At 39.8% G+C, this 14,178-nt stretch overlaps 1 protein-coding gene across 3 annotated transcripts in view; it reads right to left on the reverse strand.

The window, feature by feature from the left end:
• The window catches only part of INSC (INSC spindle orientation adaptor protein), a 132,395-nt gene that overhangs the window by 45,173 nt on the left and 73,044 nt on the right, over positions 1-14,178 (reverse strand). For 2 of the 3 annotated variants that reach the window (XM_005578537.4, XM_005578538.4), the window contains exon 6: positions 6,974-7,087. The exons of the other annotated variant lie outside the window; for it this stretch is intronic. In XM_005578537.4, coding sequence (XP_005578594.3) covers positions 6,974-7,087 — 114 coding nt within the window. The remainder of the gene's footprint in view (positions 1-6,973; positions 7,088-14,178) is intronic. 3 annotated transcript variants of the gene reach the window in all.

Here is a 14,178-nt window from a genome sequence, read left to right on the forward strand (position 1 = left end):
CCCTGCACAGGGGAAGGGATGGAGTTTGCCACCATCATCACAGAGAGGTCTGGGCTTATTCTTTAGCCTTCAGAGGAACCCAAGAAGCTGAGAGGACAAGCCTCAGACAGGTTGCCCATGTTTTCTCCCAGAGGCAGCTAAGATAGATGAAGGACCCAAACAAACAAAACAGCAGGCAGCAAAGAGGTGGATGAGGAAGGCCACTAGGTCACTGCCCCACACTGTCACGACACTGGGTACATCTACTGAGCATCCAAGGTGAGGATGCTGTGCAGGGCATGCCAGGGACTTCCAGCTCCTGCATCACTATCAGAACTGGAAACCCAAACACAGTAATTCTATAGGAGGAATTAGTCTCCCATCTTCTCCTAGAGAGAAGATTCAGGAAGGACTCCCTTTTCCAGCCCAGAAAAATAGATGAAAAGATGAGCTGGAAAGATGGAAGTCCTCCTTGAATCTTTTTCTCTGCTTCAACACTCTGTTACTTCATCCTTTAGACCTGAAATATCAGAAGGTTGAGATTAAGATTTTGGAATCTGTAGACCTGGTTAAAATCCCAGCTCTGCGGCCGGGCGCGGTGGCTCAAGCCTGTAATCCCAGCACTTTGGGAAGCCGAGACGGGCGGATCACGAGGTCAGGAGATCGAGACCATCCTGGCTAACACGGTGAAACCCCGTCTCTACTAAAAATACAAGAAAATTAGCCGGGCGAGGTGGCGGGCGCCTGTAGTCCCAGCTACTCGGGAGGCTGAGGCAGGAGAATGGCGTGAACCCAGCGGGGCGGAGCTTGCAGTGAGCCGAGATCTCGCTACTGCACTCCAGCCTGGGGCACAGAGCAAGACTCCATCTCAAAAAAAAAAAAAAAAAAAAAAAAAAAATCCCAGCTCTGCTTTCATATGTGTGACCTTGAATACATTATTTATATTCTTTCTGAAACTCTGTTTCTTCATGTTCAAAATGGGAATTATAATTATGACAAATCAAAAGACTGTTGGAGAATCAGATGAGATGGTGAATAGAAAGTATAGCATCATGCTTGAGTAAACAATGGGCATGGAAGGTTGGTGGGAGAAAGGAAGAGAGTGGGAAGGAGAGGTGGGAGGAAGAGGAAGAGGAGGGGCTGCTGAGAAGCAGTTCAGAACAGTAACGAGATGCGTAGTCTTTGCTGCCAAACAGCCAGGTTCAAATTCCAGTTCAGTCACTTACTAGCTTTGGACCTTTTCACTGTCTTAGCTCCCTCACCTGGAAAATGGGGGTAGATCCTGCCTACCACAGAGGATCATTGGGAGGTTAAAATACGTTATTTGTATAAAGCCCTTAAAACATTATCTGGCACAAAGTGAGCGCTATAAAACTAAATTTATTTTACTACTGCTACTACAGTTGTCATCACAACCATCATCATCAGAGTTGATCACTTTTGGCTTCAGAAAGCTCATATTCTCCCATTTGTCCCCAGCTCCTGCCAATGCCTCCCAGTTTTGACCTCCACCAGCCTCATACCCAGAGCAAGCAAGCTGATTACTGTGCAGTGGACCAGGAGCAGAAAAAGAGGAAATACTGATTAGGAGGGAGACAGATTTGTTGTAGCAGGGTTTTGCCTGGAAAGGGAAAGACTCTAGATTTTAACCAACTGAGCTGCTGAAATGGAAATTGCACTGACTCTAGAGCTGGACAAATTTAGTTTCAAGTGTCGACTGCTCAAGGTATTCAACCACTGTGAGTCCTGGAGTTCTAACCTGTAAAACAGGGTCACTGATACACTTCTCAGAGGGGTCATGTAGACAAGATACAACAACTGTGTGAAAGTCCCTGCACAGGGCCTAGACACATAGGAAGCCACCAATAAATAGTAATTATTATCGTTGTTGTTAATATTCAGTAAGACTCAAGTATTCTCTTGGCAGGCTCTGGAGGGTGTGGCCCATGTAAATAATCAAATGATCATTCCAAATCTTTAAACAACTCCTGGTCATGGCTCTTGAGAGCCCAGAGGAGTGCTAGGGGCATGGGAGATCCCTGAGTAGCTGAGGAGGTGATGGAACAGCTGAGAAGCCTGTGGACAGAAATGTAGGAAGTGATGACTAAACGTGGCAAATAGTTCACCTTAGCCTTCTGTTTTAAAAAGGAATAGGATAAAAGTAAAATTGCAACCTTACTTTTCCCATGAAAACACTGGGAAAGCCAGGCAGCATGGTAGATTTGGAAGGTGTCTTAAATATACAGTCCAGCATCCTCAGGCCACAAAGGTACCAAGGGGGAGTTAATCCCCAGTGGTCTGGCCAACTTCCTTCAGTGAGCTAGCAGTAGAGCTGGGATGAGAGCTGCCCTCTCATCCCAACCCAGGCCTTTTCCCCTGTTTCTACCACTGGAAATGTTTGGGATTAATGTTTAACTGGAGTTAAGGCCTGGTCCTGACAGGAGACTAAATCTGCAGGAGGCCAAACATTATCTTGGCTTACAACCAAATACATGTCTCCTCTCTGCTTTCCTGAACGTGAAGCTCAAATTCTGGCAGGTGGTAGGAGCTGTCTATATCAAGCGGCACATGGAAACAGACCTTGAGTGCTCAGGTCCTGAAACAGAACACCCAGAGCTTCAGAGCTACTGTCAAGCAAAGTTTCCTTCCCAGGAAATTTCTAAGGCCCATTCTTTACAAAACATAAAATCTCTTCAGACTCCATGCGCCATTCAGAAGAAGTCCTTATCCCACCCAGACTACCTCAGATCCACACAGAGAACCCAAACCCAGCATGTGTTTGCAACTCATTTTGAATGGGAAAAATGGTAATTGTTCCAAAAGAAATTCAGCTACTTACTGTTTGGAGTTAATCATCAAACTAACATTAAGTCAGTTTCAGCTCAGAGGTTGGAGCTGTTCGCTGTTCCCCAACAGCACCAAGACAAAAATCTACAGTCAACCCTCTTGACTAAGTTAAATGTTTGAGTCACAGAATCCTTGGAGAAAACAGATCCAATGCTATCTCCTTCATCCCCTTTGCCCCAACACCACTACAAGCTCTTCAGGTTAAATACATTTAAATGACTCCCAAAAGAGAGTAGAGATCCTCAACCCACATAGCACAGTAGAATCACTTGGAAAGCTAAAATATTCATCCCAGGACCTACTCCAGACCAATTAAATCAGAATCCGAAAAATTTTAAAGCTCTCTAAGAGTTCGATTGTGTATCCAGGATTGAGAACTCCTGAGTCACACTTTGGCTCAAGGACCTGAAGGGTCAAGGATTGAACCAGAAGTCACCACTGTGGTGTTTAGGACCATGAACTCTGAATTAAAATTAAAGAGGCTGAGACTGGGGTTCAATTCTGTCTTGACCCCTTGTCAGCTGTATGATCCTGAATAAGCTCCTTAAACCATTTCCTCAACTATTGATGGTAACAACATGGTACGTTCTTCATAGGATGGTTTTGTGATTTAAAAGAAAGGAAGTATGTAATGCATTAAAGACAAAACACAGCAACACTCAAATGTTAGCTATTGCTATTACATATAACTCACTTCTCCACTCACGAGAGTTGATGAGGATTTATGCTGCTCTACTATTAAGATTGCTTTACAGGCTTAGATCAGTGATTTTGAGTCTGGCCATGCTTTAGAACTACTTGTAGAGCTTGTTAAAATGAAGATTCTCAGGTCTTACCCAAGGACCCCAGGGAATCTTGGATATGGCACAAGTATCTGGGTTTTCCACAAACTCTCTGAGGGATTGCAATACAGAGTAGGCACTGGGAACCACTGTTGCTGGGGCATCTTCCTGTGACTAGCATCTTAAGTCTATTGAAGGACATAACTTTGCTACCAATTAGATCGCTGGTTCTGTCTCCAACGGTGATGTCATATTTCAAGTGAAAAAGAATGGAAACCAGAAACAAAAGACCTTTCTGAGGTCCTAGGGCTACCAGTTGCCTATATTTGCTCTAAGTGTCTTGACGCCGAGTTCAGGGGCAAGTTAACCATGAAGCTAATGAATTACAACTCCCATTGTAATTAACGAAAACCACCATCCTTTTTGATTCAGTCTTCCTCTAATGTAGTATTGGAGTGGCTGCAGGCATTTTTCAGATCCAGCCGTGAAGCTGAGTGTGAGAGGCATGCTTTGTTTTACTTTGGTGGGATATATTAATGTGGTTAGCATCACTTTCTCATGTAGGTGAATTCCTGCAAACCAACCTAGTATGGAATTGCCTTCCAGAAGACAGTGTGGCGATTCATCAAGGATCTAGAACTAGAAATACCATTTGACCCAGTGATCCCATTACTGGGTATATACCCAAAGGATTATAAATCATGCTACTATAAAGACACATGCACATGTATGTTTATTGCAGCACTATTCACAATAGAAAAGACTTGGAACCAACCCAAATGTCCATCAATGATAGACTGGATTAAGAAAATGTGGCACATACATACCATGGAATACTATGCAGCCATAAAAAATGATGAGTTCATGTCCTTTGTAGCAACATGGATGAAGCTCGAAACCAATATTGTGAGCAAACTATTGCAAGGACAAAAAACCAAACACTGCATGTTCTCACTCATAGGTGGGAATTGAAAAATGAGAGCACTTGGACACAGGGCAGGGAACATCACACACTGGGGCCTATCATGGGGTGGGGAGAGGGGGGAGGGGGGAGGGTGGAGGAATAGCATTAGGCGGCACGCCTAATGTAAATGACAAGTTAATGGGTGCAGCAAACTAACACGGCACATGTATACATATGTAACAAACCTGCACGTTGTGCACATGTACCCTAGAACTTAAAGTATAATAATTTTTAAAAAGTGGTTAAAAAATAAAAAATTGCCTTCCAGAAATATTCTTGAATTATTTTCTCATTCTAAATAACTCACTTTTCTAAATAATTTGGAATTCGGAATTCTATAATCTTTTACTTAAGTAAGGCCCCAGTAATTCTATAAGATTCTGGCCTCACAAATCCTAGACCTACTCCCAGGCATATGATTTAAGTGCAATGAATCCTTCGGAATCAAAGCTCACAATTTGAATACCTGCAATTCAACTTGATAGTTATATGCTCTTCAGCAATTTATTTAATCTCTCTGTTCTTCAGTGTCTTCATTTGTACAAAATGTTAATACTACCCTCCTCACAGAATCATGACAATTACATGAGACCCTGTCGGTGTAGTGTCAGAAATATAACAGAGTCAAACATATGTGAATTCTTTTCCAATACATATGAATCTAGTCTGAGTATAAATGTTATTAGAGAGTACCATACTAGCTTTGTATATCTCAGAGTGTAGTACCCTGAGAACTTGCATTAGAACTGGGGACATGAGAGAAGGGAAATAAGGGGGTCTATTTAAAATACTCCATGCCCAGTGAACCTGTTTCTGGATACAGGATGACCCACTGGATACTCAACAGCCCTTCAGAAACTCCTACTGAAGTTGAAGGTCGAATGAACTTCAATTCCCTCCCAACTCTCAAAGATTTTGGATCTGTGAATTTGTAACTTTCTCATTCAACAAACTCTTTGAGTACCCACTTTGTGCAGGGATTGCACGAGGCACCAAGGACACAGAGATGATTCAGATATTTCTGTCCTTGAAAAGCACACAGCTTAAAATACATAACAAAATAGAATATGGTAAGTGCTGAGACAGTGCCTGCTACTCTTTTTAGACACCACAGGTGGGGGGGTGTCTGGAAAGCAATAAAGAAGAATACAGAATTGAGTGTGGAATGCTGAGTAAGAGTTTTCCAAGTGGCAAAAAGAGAGAAGGACATTCAAATCACAAAGACAAAAGGTATGAAGGCCATGACTTATGCCCTTGTGCCTTCTCTTCTTTCTCCTCAGACAAACACCTGGAACAGCCACAACCACCCCAGTCCATGGCCAGAATGTAGGACCCAACCAACAGAGGGAGCCAGAGGAGAGAGGGAGGCTATCTCTGGGCTCCTCTTCAGCCTAGGAGAGGGAGAAACTGACAGGAAGGTTTAAAAGGAGAAACATGCCAACAGACTTGAGAAGCATTCGTTAAATCAAGTCTGCTTTGTAGTTTAGCCTGCATTCTTCTCCCTTCTTGTATTCCGTGAGCACATCTTTGCATCTTATTTTGTTCAGAGAATTGTATAGCCTCCTTTTTGGGGAGGAGTAGGAAAGCTTAGGCAGAGACTGAGTGTATTTCAGACCCCATCTTGTCTTGATGCCTGTTGAACACTGGCCAGTATCTTTGGTGACAAAACAATAGAGGACCCAGAGTCTCCTCCTGCTTTTCCAAGGATCATAGGCAGAATCACAAGATTCTAAGGGGACATAAAAAGAGACTAAGGGCACCCAGAGAACAAACCTCTGAGTTTGTGGCAAAGGTCATGGTTGTAGACCTGTTCCTCCTCTTTCTCCTGATAATGCTACTGCTAATTATTATGGGGTATAGGTTGTCATAGCAGCAGCATTAAGTGATGTGGACAGAGCTTAAACCATACACAAGTCTATATGGAAAAATAAACTTTTCTTTGAACTGGGTTTGAGACATCCCATGTCTTACAACCATGATGTCAGGGAGCCATATAAGGTCAATTGATCACCCAAAATGCCACATGCCAGATGATCTCTTTATTCACTACATCACCACATCCCATGGACCTCAGGGACACCACAGCTGCCAGGAAGGGAAGGATATGTGGAGATGGAGAAGGATGGTTGATATTTATAACATATACCACATAAAGAAAGAAGATAGAGGCTCTGGGGGCACCAGATTTCTGTCTCAAGTAAGAAATGAAATCAGAGGGGCTAGCCACCTATTAAAAATGCAGACACCAAGGCCCAGATAGGATAAGTGACTCTCCCAAGGTCACTCGGCAGCTAATGCAGGGGCCAAGACAGACCTCCTGAGCCAGCTATTCCCACTGAACAAGTGAGCTTCCTCGTACTTCCCCAGGCCTGCCATTTTGACCCCTAATCATGAAGCTCACCTTGGCTATGATGCGGCACAAGGGAGCCCCCTCCTGGGTCAGGCTGAACAGGTTCCCTGTGGTGGACTCTGTGGTGTAGATATTGTCTGAGGCATCAATTTTTCTCACCAGTGCCTAAGAAGGGAGAGAAAAGTTAGCTAGTTACTCACCACCTCTACCCTCTGCTCATCTTAATGGAACACCAGTGGGCCCATGCTCCTAATAGCAACCATGAAATCTACTCCTGCCCCTAGCCACTGTCCCATTGTGAGGGCAATGAGGTTCTAGCTTTGGGAAAGGTATCAGTTAGGGAGAGGTCTAAGCTACATTTTAGAGATATGGGATAATTTCAAGCCCTTGGGATATAGGCCATAATTAGCCTTGCCCTAGTCCCTCAGAAAATCAGCTCCCAACATTGATGAGCTCAGCAAATACCATTTTGTGAATCTACTGGTTCTTAATGAGAAAAGAAACCATCAGTTAAATTAACAAACCATCAAATTGAAAACCAATGAGTGGCTATAGCTGTGACCAAAGAATTTGCTCATTTTGAATGGCTCTTAGCCAATGGTGAACTCCAGCTGGGTGATGGGTTCAAGGGTTAAGTCAAGAGAAGTGCTTCACAGTAGTTTACTGCTTCAGGGATATTTTTATTGGACATTTGCTCTCTCCAATAGCTTGCTGCTTGGGGGGCAAGGCCAAGACGAAATAGCAACACTGGGAATCCTGTCAAAGGGTGGGTAACTAGGTGAGGAATGCTATACTCATCAAGGCTGAAGAACCTAAGGCTAGCGGTGAGAGGGTCTGGGAATGACTGAACATAAGACCAAGAAGAGAGGTTCAGGAAGGAAAGCAAATGAAAGATTCATTAACAAAAAAGATACAAAGATTATTTCTAGAAAAGTTTAGCTAATTTCTGAGGGAAAGGTTTTCGTGTAACTTGAAACCACTTCATCATCAGCCATTTGCCGTGGAGCATGTCATTCATTGATTATAAAGGATTCCTTCCTGCTAATTAATACCAGTAGCTCAAGTTTTCTCCTAGAAAGAATGGATCTAGAGACTGAGAAGAGCAACCTTCAAGGGCCTCAGGCAAGAAAGTAAGACCTCCAGACCTAGGTGCTCTGAGCAGCCACCCATGCGCTTTCAGTTGCCAGTTTAAAACATTAAAATGAAATTTATTTTTAATTAAACACCGGTGTTATGGAAAAGATACTTAAGAGCAACACTTGGAGCACCTTAGCCTTTCTTTGCCTCAGTTTCCTCCCCTATAAAGTGGTGTAAAAATAAGCCAGCTGCAGTGGCAAGTGCCTATGAGTCCCAGCTACTTGAAGATTGAGGCAGGAGGATTGCTCAAGTCCAGGAGTCCAAGAATAGCCTGGACAATATAGCAAGACCCCCATCTCAAATAAATAAATAAATAAAATGGTGTAAATAACAATTTCTATCTTTTAAGGGGGTTGTGCCCATTTTTTAAGGTTGTCAATATATATAAAGGATTTCTAAAGGTAGCTGCCAGGTGGAAACTAAATAAAATTGTAAGCAGTTATAATTTTGTGATCTTGTGCAGTTAAGCTCCCTACACTTTGGTTTCCCTGTTTGTAAAATGATTACAATTAGGAGGTTTGAGGCTCAAGGTAAGTGGCTCTCCCTTTTGTCTTCTTTATTCAAATTTATGAAATTCCTCACACATGCACAACGTGCTAATCTAGATATAGCAGTCTAAGATAAAGTGTGTATTTAATCAAACTACATTAAATACAAAAATTATGCTTTAAGTTTTGATAGATGCCTCTTATTAGAAATTCAACAAAATGTAAAATTAATAACCAAGATTTGTCACTACAAATCCCTGTAATGATCACACTTCTTAGAATTCTTCCCACTGTTACCGTAAGCAGCTACACATGTGATACTAATGCTCACATGAAAATGCAGATTTCATATATTGGGGTCCTGTACCTAAATGATAATTACCTAATGTTCCTGATTAGTGTTTGCACTTGAAGCAAATTAGCATTACATTAAACAATTCAAATCCAATGTCTTTTGCAATCAGCTGCTAATATTAGACAATTTAAGTCTGAGAATAATTTCATGTTAATGTCTATACACATATATACAGTAATTACACCTCAGATATGTCTCAGTGAATCAGATCTCTGACAAAGAAAAGTTGTAAGCATCCTTTACAGTGTAAATCTGGAAAGATATGAGATCAAAGGCTCCACTGAAATCTTCAAGGCCCTAAATATCACCATTTGTCAGAGCTGGAAAGGACCTTGGAAGTCATCTGTCCAATCTTCATTTCATAGTGGAGGAAACAGATGTAGACTTGACTAAGGTTACCTATGTGGTCTAGGGAGGAGCTGGGCCCTGACCCCTCTGAATTCGATGTCCGATTTTTGAAGGTCAGGAAATCCATCTCCTTCAATGTAGGCAGGGTCTCACCTGGACTAGTGGAGATTGAAGCCTCAAGGTAAGGCTATTGTCCAGCCTCATTAGCAGTTTTTGCCAAATAGGAGAGTGGGTCTCCATCCTGGCTTCCCATTCCCTTCGTATCTAACACTATGTGTTGGTAACCTAAGCTTGTGAGTGGGGGCCTTGCAACTGCCCCTCTGGATATGCCCTGTGTTCTTGCCAAGGCCACACTTCCCCTAAGCTACTCCTAGTTATAACTGAGCACAACATGACTGTGTGACAGGGGACTCCTCCAACAGGGGACTTTGGCTTGATTCCCTGTCTGAGTCTTTTCCTTCCTCCTTTTCTTTCTCAGATGTCAGACCTGCAATAGGGCTTTCCATGCCTGCTTCTGCTTCCTCCTCTGCATGCATCATAGGAATTTCCTATCTACTCCTACCTTAGTATCTGCCTCAAACTGACACAGTCTCTACAAATCAAGGTGTTTTTTTTTTTTTTCAGGAAATCAAGAAGACATTGGAAAAGTTTCAAAAATATGCCTCACTCAATGTCATGAGAAGAGTGGTGAAAGACTGAAAAAAATAAATAAAAGAAGATAGGCTGAGGCTGAATGACAAACATTTTCTTAAAATGCATACTAGGTAGATATGAAACAAAAAAAAATAAGATCTTAAAAACCAAGGAAAAGGGATTAAAAGGGGGCTAAGGAGATGCTTGTAGTTTCACTTCTCTGCATAAGGAATTAGAAAAGAAAAAATGTATTTTTCATTGTCTGTCAATCTGAAAAAGACAGACTGCAACCCAGTGAAATCTATCAGAAAGGAGGTAAACTCTCAAAAAGTAAACTGGCATGAGTTCCTCAGAAGGAGCCAGGAAAATATTGTGAGACCTTTCCTTCAAGTTTTGGATAGAAACTCTGTAGTCAGACGTAGTAGAGTAGCTCATCTGTGCAAAGGGGTTACATAAAATGCAGATAGCATTGACAGGATGGGGTAGATTAAAGATGGCTACAAATTCTTTTCTACTTCTTTTACAGAGAAATCTCTCTATGAGTTCTAATTCCCCTTCCCTTGAATCTGGTCTTAATGCCTTGCTTGACCAATAGAAGCCAGCATTTGGCAGAAGTAATGTCCTAAGACTTCCAAGGCCACTTCATAAAAAGCCTTGAAGCTTCCATCCAGGCATCTTGGAACTTGGAACACTGTTTTGGGAGCCCTGAGCTTCCATATCAGAAGTTTGATAACTGAGAATGTGATGCTAGAAAAGCCATGTGTAAGATCCTTATCAATACTCTCAGCTGAGGCCAGCCTTCCAGCCATCCCCTCCATGGCACCATATGTGTGAGTGAATACCACTATCTAGTACTCTTCAAGCCATCTGCCAGCTGAATACCACATCTGTTGTTGCTGCACAGAATGGAAGAATCACTTAGCCAAGCCCTGTCCAAATTACTGACCCTTAAAATTGTGAGATATAATAAAAGTAATCGCTGTTGGGTTTTTAAAAAATACTTTAATAATAGAGTTCGGAACACAGGAAAAGACCACAGAGCTCAACGTGAACTATTCGAAAGATTACTGGATAAACCATCTCAGGGGAAAGTTTTTGGAAGTGAGGATGCAGTATTTCCTTTGTCTTAACAGAACATGCTGGAGAAATGCATGAATTAGGACTCTGAGGGAAGGCACAGAAAGATTGGATGTACTGAAGAGAAGGTAGACAAAATAATAATTACATCTAGGTTTAGATGAGCTGTTGGTCAGATGTGAAAGTACCTCCTAAGTGGGAATATCCAATTTAGGAACACAAATGTGGATAAGATATCTTAGAAATAAAATATTTTGACAGACCCAAAACTTAATTGATTTCCTTTCTCTCAATCAGGGAAATACCAACATCTAGATTAGGTTGTTGGAAAAACAAAAGAATGTGTCAGAAAGTGAAGGGAAGTAAAACCAGAAAAGTAGCTCAGATCCGGATGCTGCATTCACTCTATCAGTTAGAAAAGGAAAGACACCCACATGAGAAGGAGAGTAAATAGTTAGAAATTCAAATGAGTCTCTCTAAAGGGAATGGAGGATTAACAGAGGGAAAGAGAACACTGGGGGCAGAGTTCATTACTGCAAAAAAAAAACAAAAACAAAAAAACAAAAAACAAAAAAAAAAAGTAGCAGAGAGAAATACTATTAAAAACTGATATATTCAAAATCTATAGGAAGATGCTATTCTGAGAAGCCCCTGGCAGAGGTAGTGACCTTCATGTACTCAGAATTCGGGAACATCAAGAGTGGCCTCAGTTCAGGTATCTGCTGAGGATGATGTTCAAATGCAGCAAATGTGGAAACCAAATGGAAACTCCTTCCAGCAGATAGGGATCATAAAGTTTAAGCAAGCCTCTTGTAAGAGGAGGAGACAATAGCCCTCATGATACAGAACTAGAAGAGAAGCACTTGCATATCTTATGTCAAAATAATATTTTCTCATTTCACCCTAAAAACATTTTGAAAAATATATGACCCCTTGCACATTTTTAATTTGACAGCTAAATTTTTTTATCATAAGTTTAAAAAACAAAGTTGGAAAGAATGTGATTTCCAGAAAATTGCAATGTTGATGTAAAAAAAATTATTACATCACTCTTTCAAATGTGTTCAATAGATTCTAAATACCAAAACAACTTGATACCATCATCATTCACTTAAAAATACATGAATAATCTCTTTTTTAACATTCTGCATCTTTCATTAAATTTGTATTCCCATTTCAATTTTCCTTCAGAATTTAATGTAATATATTTAAGTTTTAAAGTGTTTTATTGATCACCCTTATCACACTTATCATTAAAATTTGAAATGTTATTTCCTGTTACTATCAAGCTCCTTGTTAAAAAAAAAAAATCTTTTCTTGGTTGAGGATTATTATCAGCCCAATTGGTCAAATGGAATAAATATATTATAAGTCTTGATAAATAACTGTAAGTTATAAAAATTTTATTTTTAAAATAAATATATCTCTAAATGAGATGAATGAGGCTTTTTATCATTTTTAGGATAATTCATTTATGTATCAATGATTGAATATTGACTTAATGCTATATTTTTAGATGTAAACTCCAAAAAATCTTGTTCACATAAATCAATAGAGGGAAATGAGAGGAGTTTGTGTACTACAGTGTTTTATCCCTTGAGTCACCTTCTAACTTATGTAATCACATAGCAATCTTTCATCAAACACTATCTTTAATAATCTGGCAGCTGATAACTCCTCTAAATTGATCTTCTTCTAAATTGACAAAAGCAAAGAATTGGAAAAGATTTGACTTGCAAAAGCATTTGTTACCCAATCATTAGAGGTGTTCATTTACTTTCTCAATTTCTGGGAAAAATTCCAAAAGTACTTTTCCAAGACTTATCAAATAACTATTAATTACAACCATTACTTTTTCACTTAAGAGCACCTTGAGTCACCTGAATTATTCGGAAAGGATTGGGAAAATCAAAGTATTATTTATTTCATTGTCAATACAATTTTTAATAAAATATTTTTGTTCTTCAAATATGTTTTGTTGAAAGCTTGAAGCTCCAGCTTTTACTTACTTAATTTATGAAAAATACCCACCCTATAACCTAATTGGCAAAGACAGTCCTTTTAGTCAACCCAATCAGCCAAGTCAGAGTTAACTTTTTCTCAATAAAGACCTGACTTCATTTCTATTTAAGAAATGTTTCGCCAGGTGTGGTGGTTCATGCCAGTAATCCCAGCACTTGGGGAGGCCGAGGCAGGTGGTTCACGAGGTCTAAAGATCAAGACCACCCTGGCCAACATGGTGAAACCCCATCTCTACTAAAAATACAAAAATTAGCTACATGTGGTGGTGTGCCCTGTAGTCCCAGCTACCTGGGAGGCTGAGACAGGGGAATTGCTTGAACCTAAGAGGCAGAGGTTGCAGTAAGCCGAGATTCCGCCACTGCACTCCAGCTCGGTGACAGAGCAAGACTCTGTCTCAAACAAAACAAAACAAAACAAAATTTCTATATGTATTTCAAGAAATGCAAAAACCTACTGACAAATAATTATGAAGATCATTCTCTACAGGAAAAAAAATCCCAAAACTGTAAATATTAAAATAAATTAGACCTAAAATAAAATTTGATTTATTTGTATACATTATAAAGCCAAGATAAAATAATTTACTGAATTTGTAATAATGCAAAGTAATATATAGCAAACATTCTAAGTTAATAACAAATCTAAGAATATGATTTAAAAAGCACAGTATTCCTTTAGTAAATAGGCACATATGTATTAAACTTTGGTGTCTTTAGGGAATAATTAAATAAGAACTGAGAATTTTAAAAGCATATATAATTCAATTAATTTTAGTAGCTCTCACCATCAAATTTTTCTATGTATTTAAAGAAAAAGAAAGGTATATACTGCTTACATCTAATTAGCATAACTGCTAGCAATTAATTTTTTCTTTTCTTAACAGGCAATAAAAAGTAGTATAAATATTTCAGAAAATATTTTGGCAAAAAGACTTTAATTGTTAAATACTGTGCACCAAAATTTTTTTTAAATGTAGAACTTATATCTGTATTTTATCCAATATACCTTGAAAATCTTGGTGGTTCTCAAAAGCATATTACAGTTACATTTAAAAGAATCAGTGTCATTAACTTTTAGTCTTTGGCTCTTCAAAGATACTTTTTTTCCAGCTAATGTCACATCCTAGGGATGAGTGTGAAAAATAGCTGAGAGAAATTGCTTGCATTTAAATGTGTCCTAAAAAAGCAATGTTTAGT

The sequence above is a fragment of the Macaca fascicularis genome, chromosome 14 (genome assembly GCF_037993035.2).
Source record: "Macaca fascicularis isolate 582-1 chromosome 14, T2T-MFA8v1.1".
Taxonomy (NCBI): domain Eukaryota; kingdom Metazoa; phylum Chordata; class Mammalia; order Primates; family Cercopithecidae; genus Macaca; species Macaca fascicularis.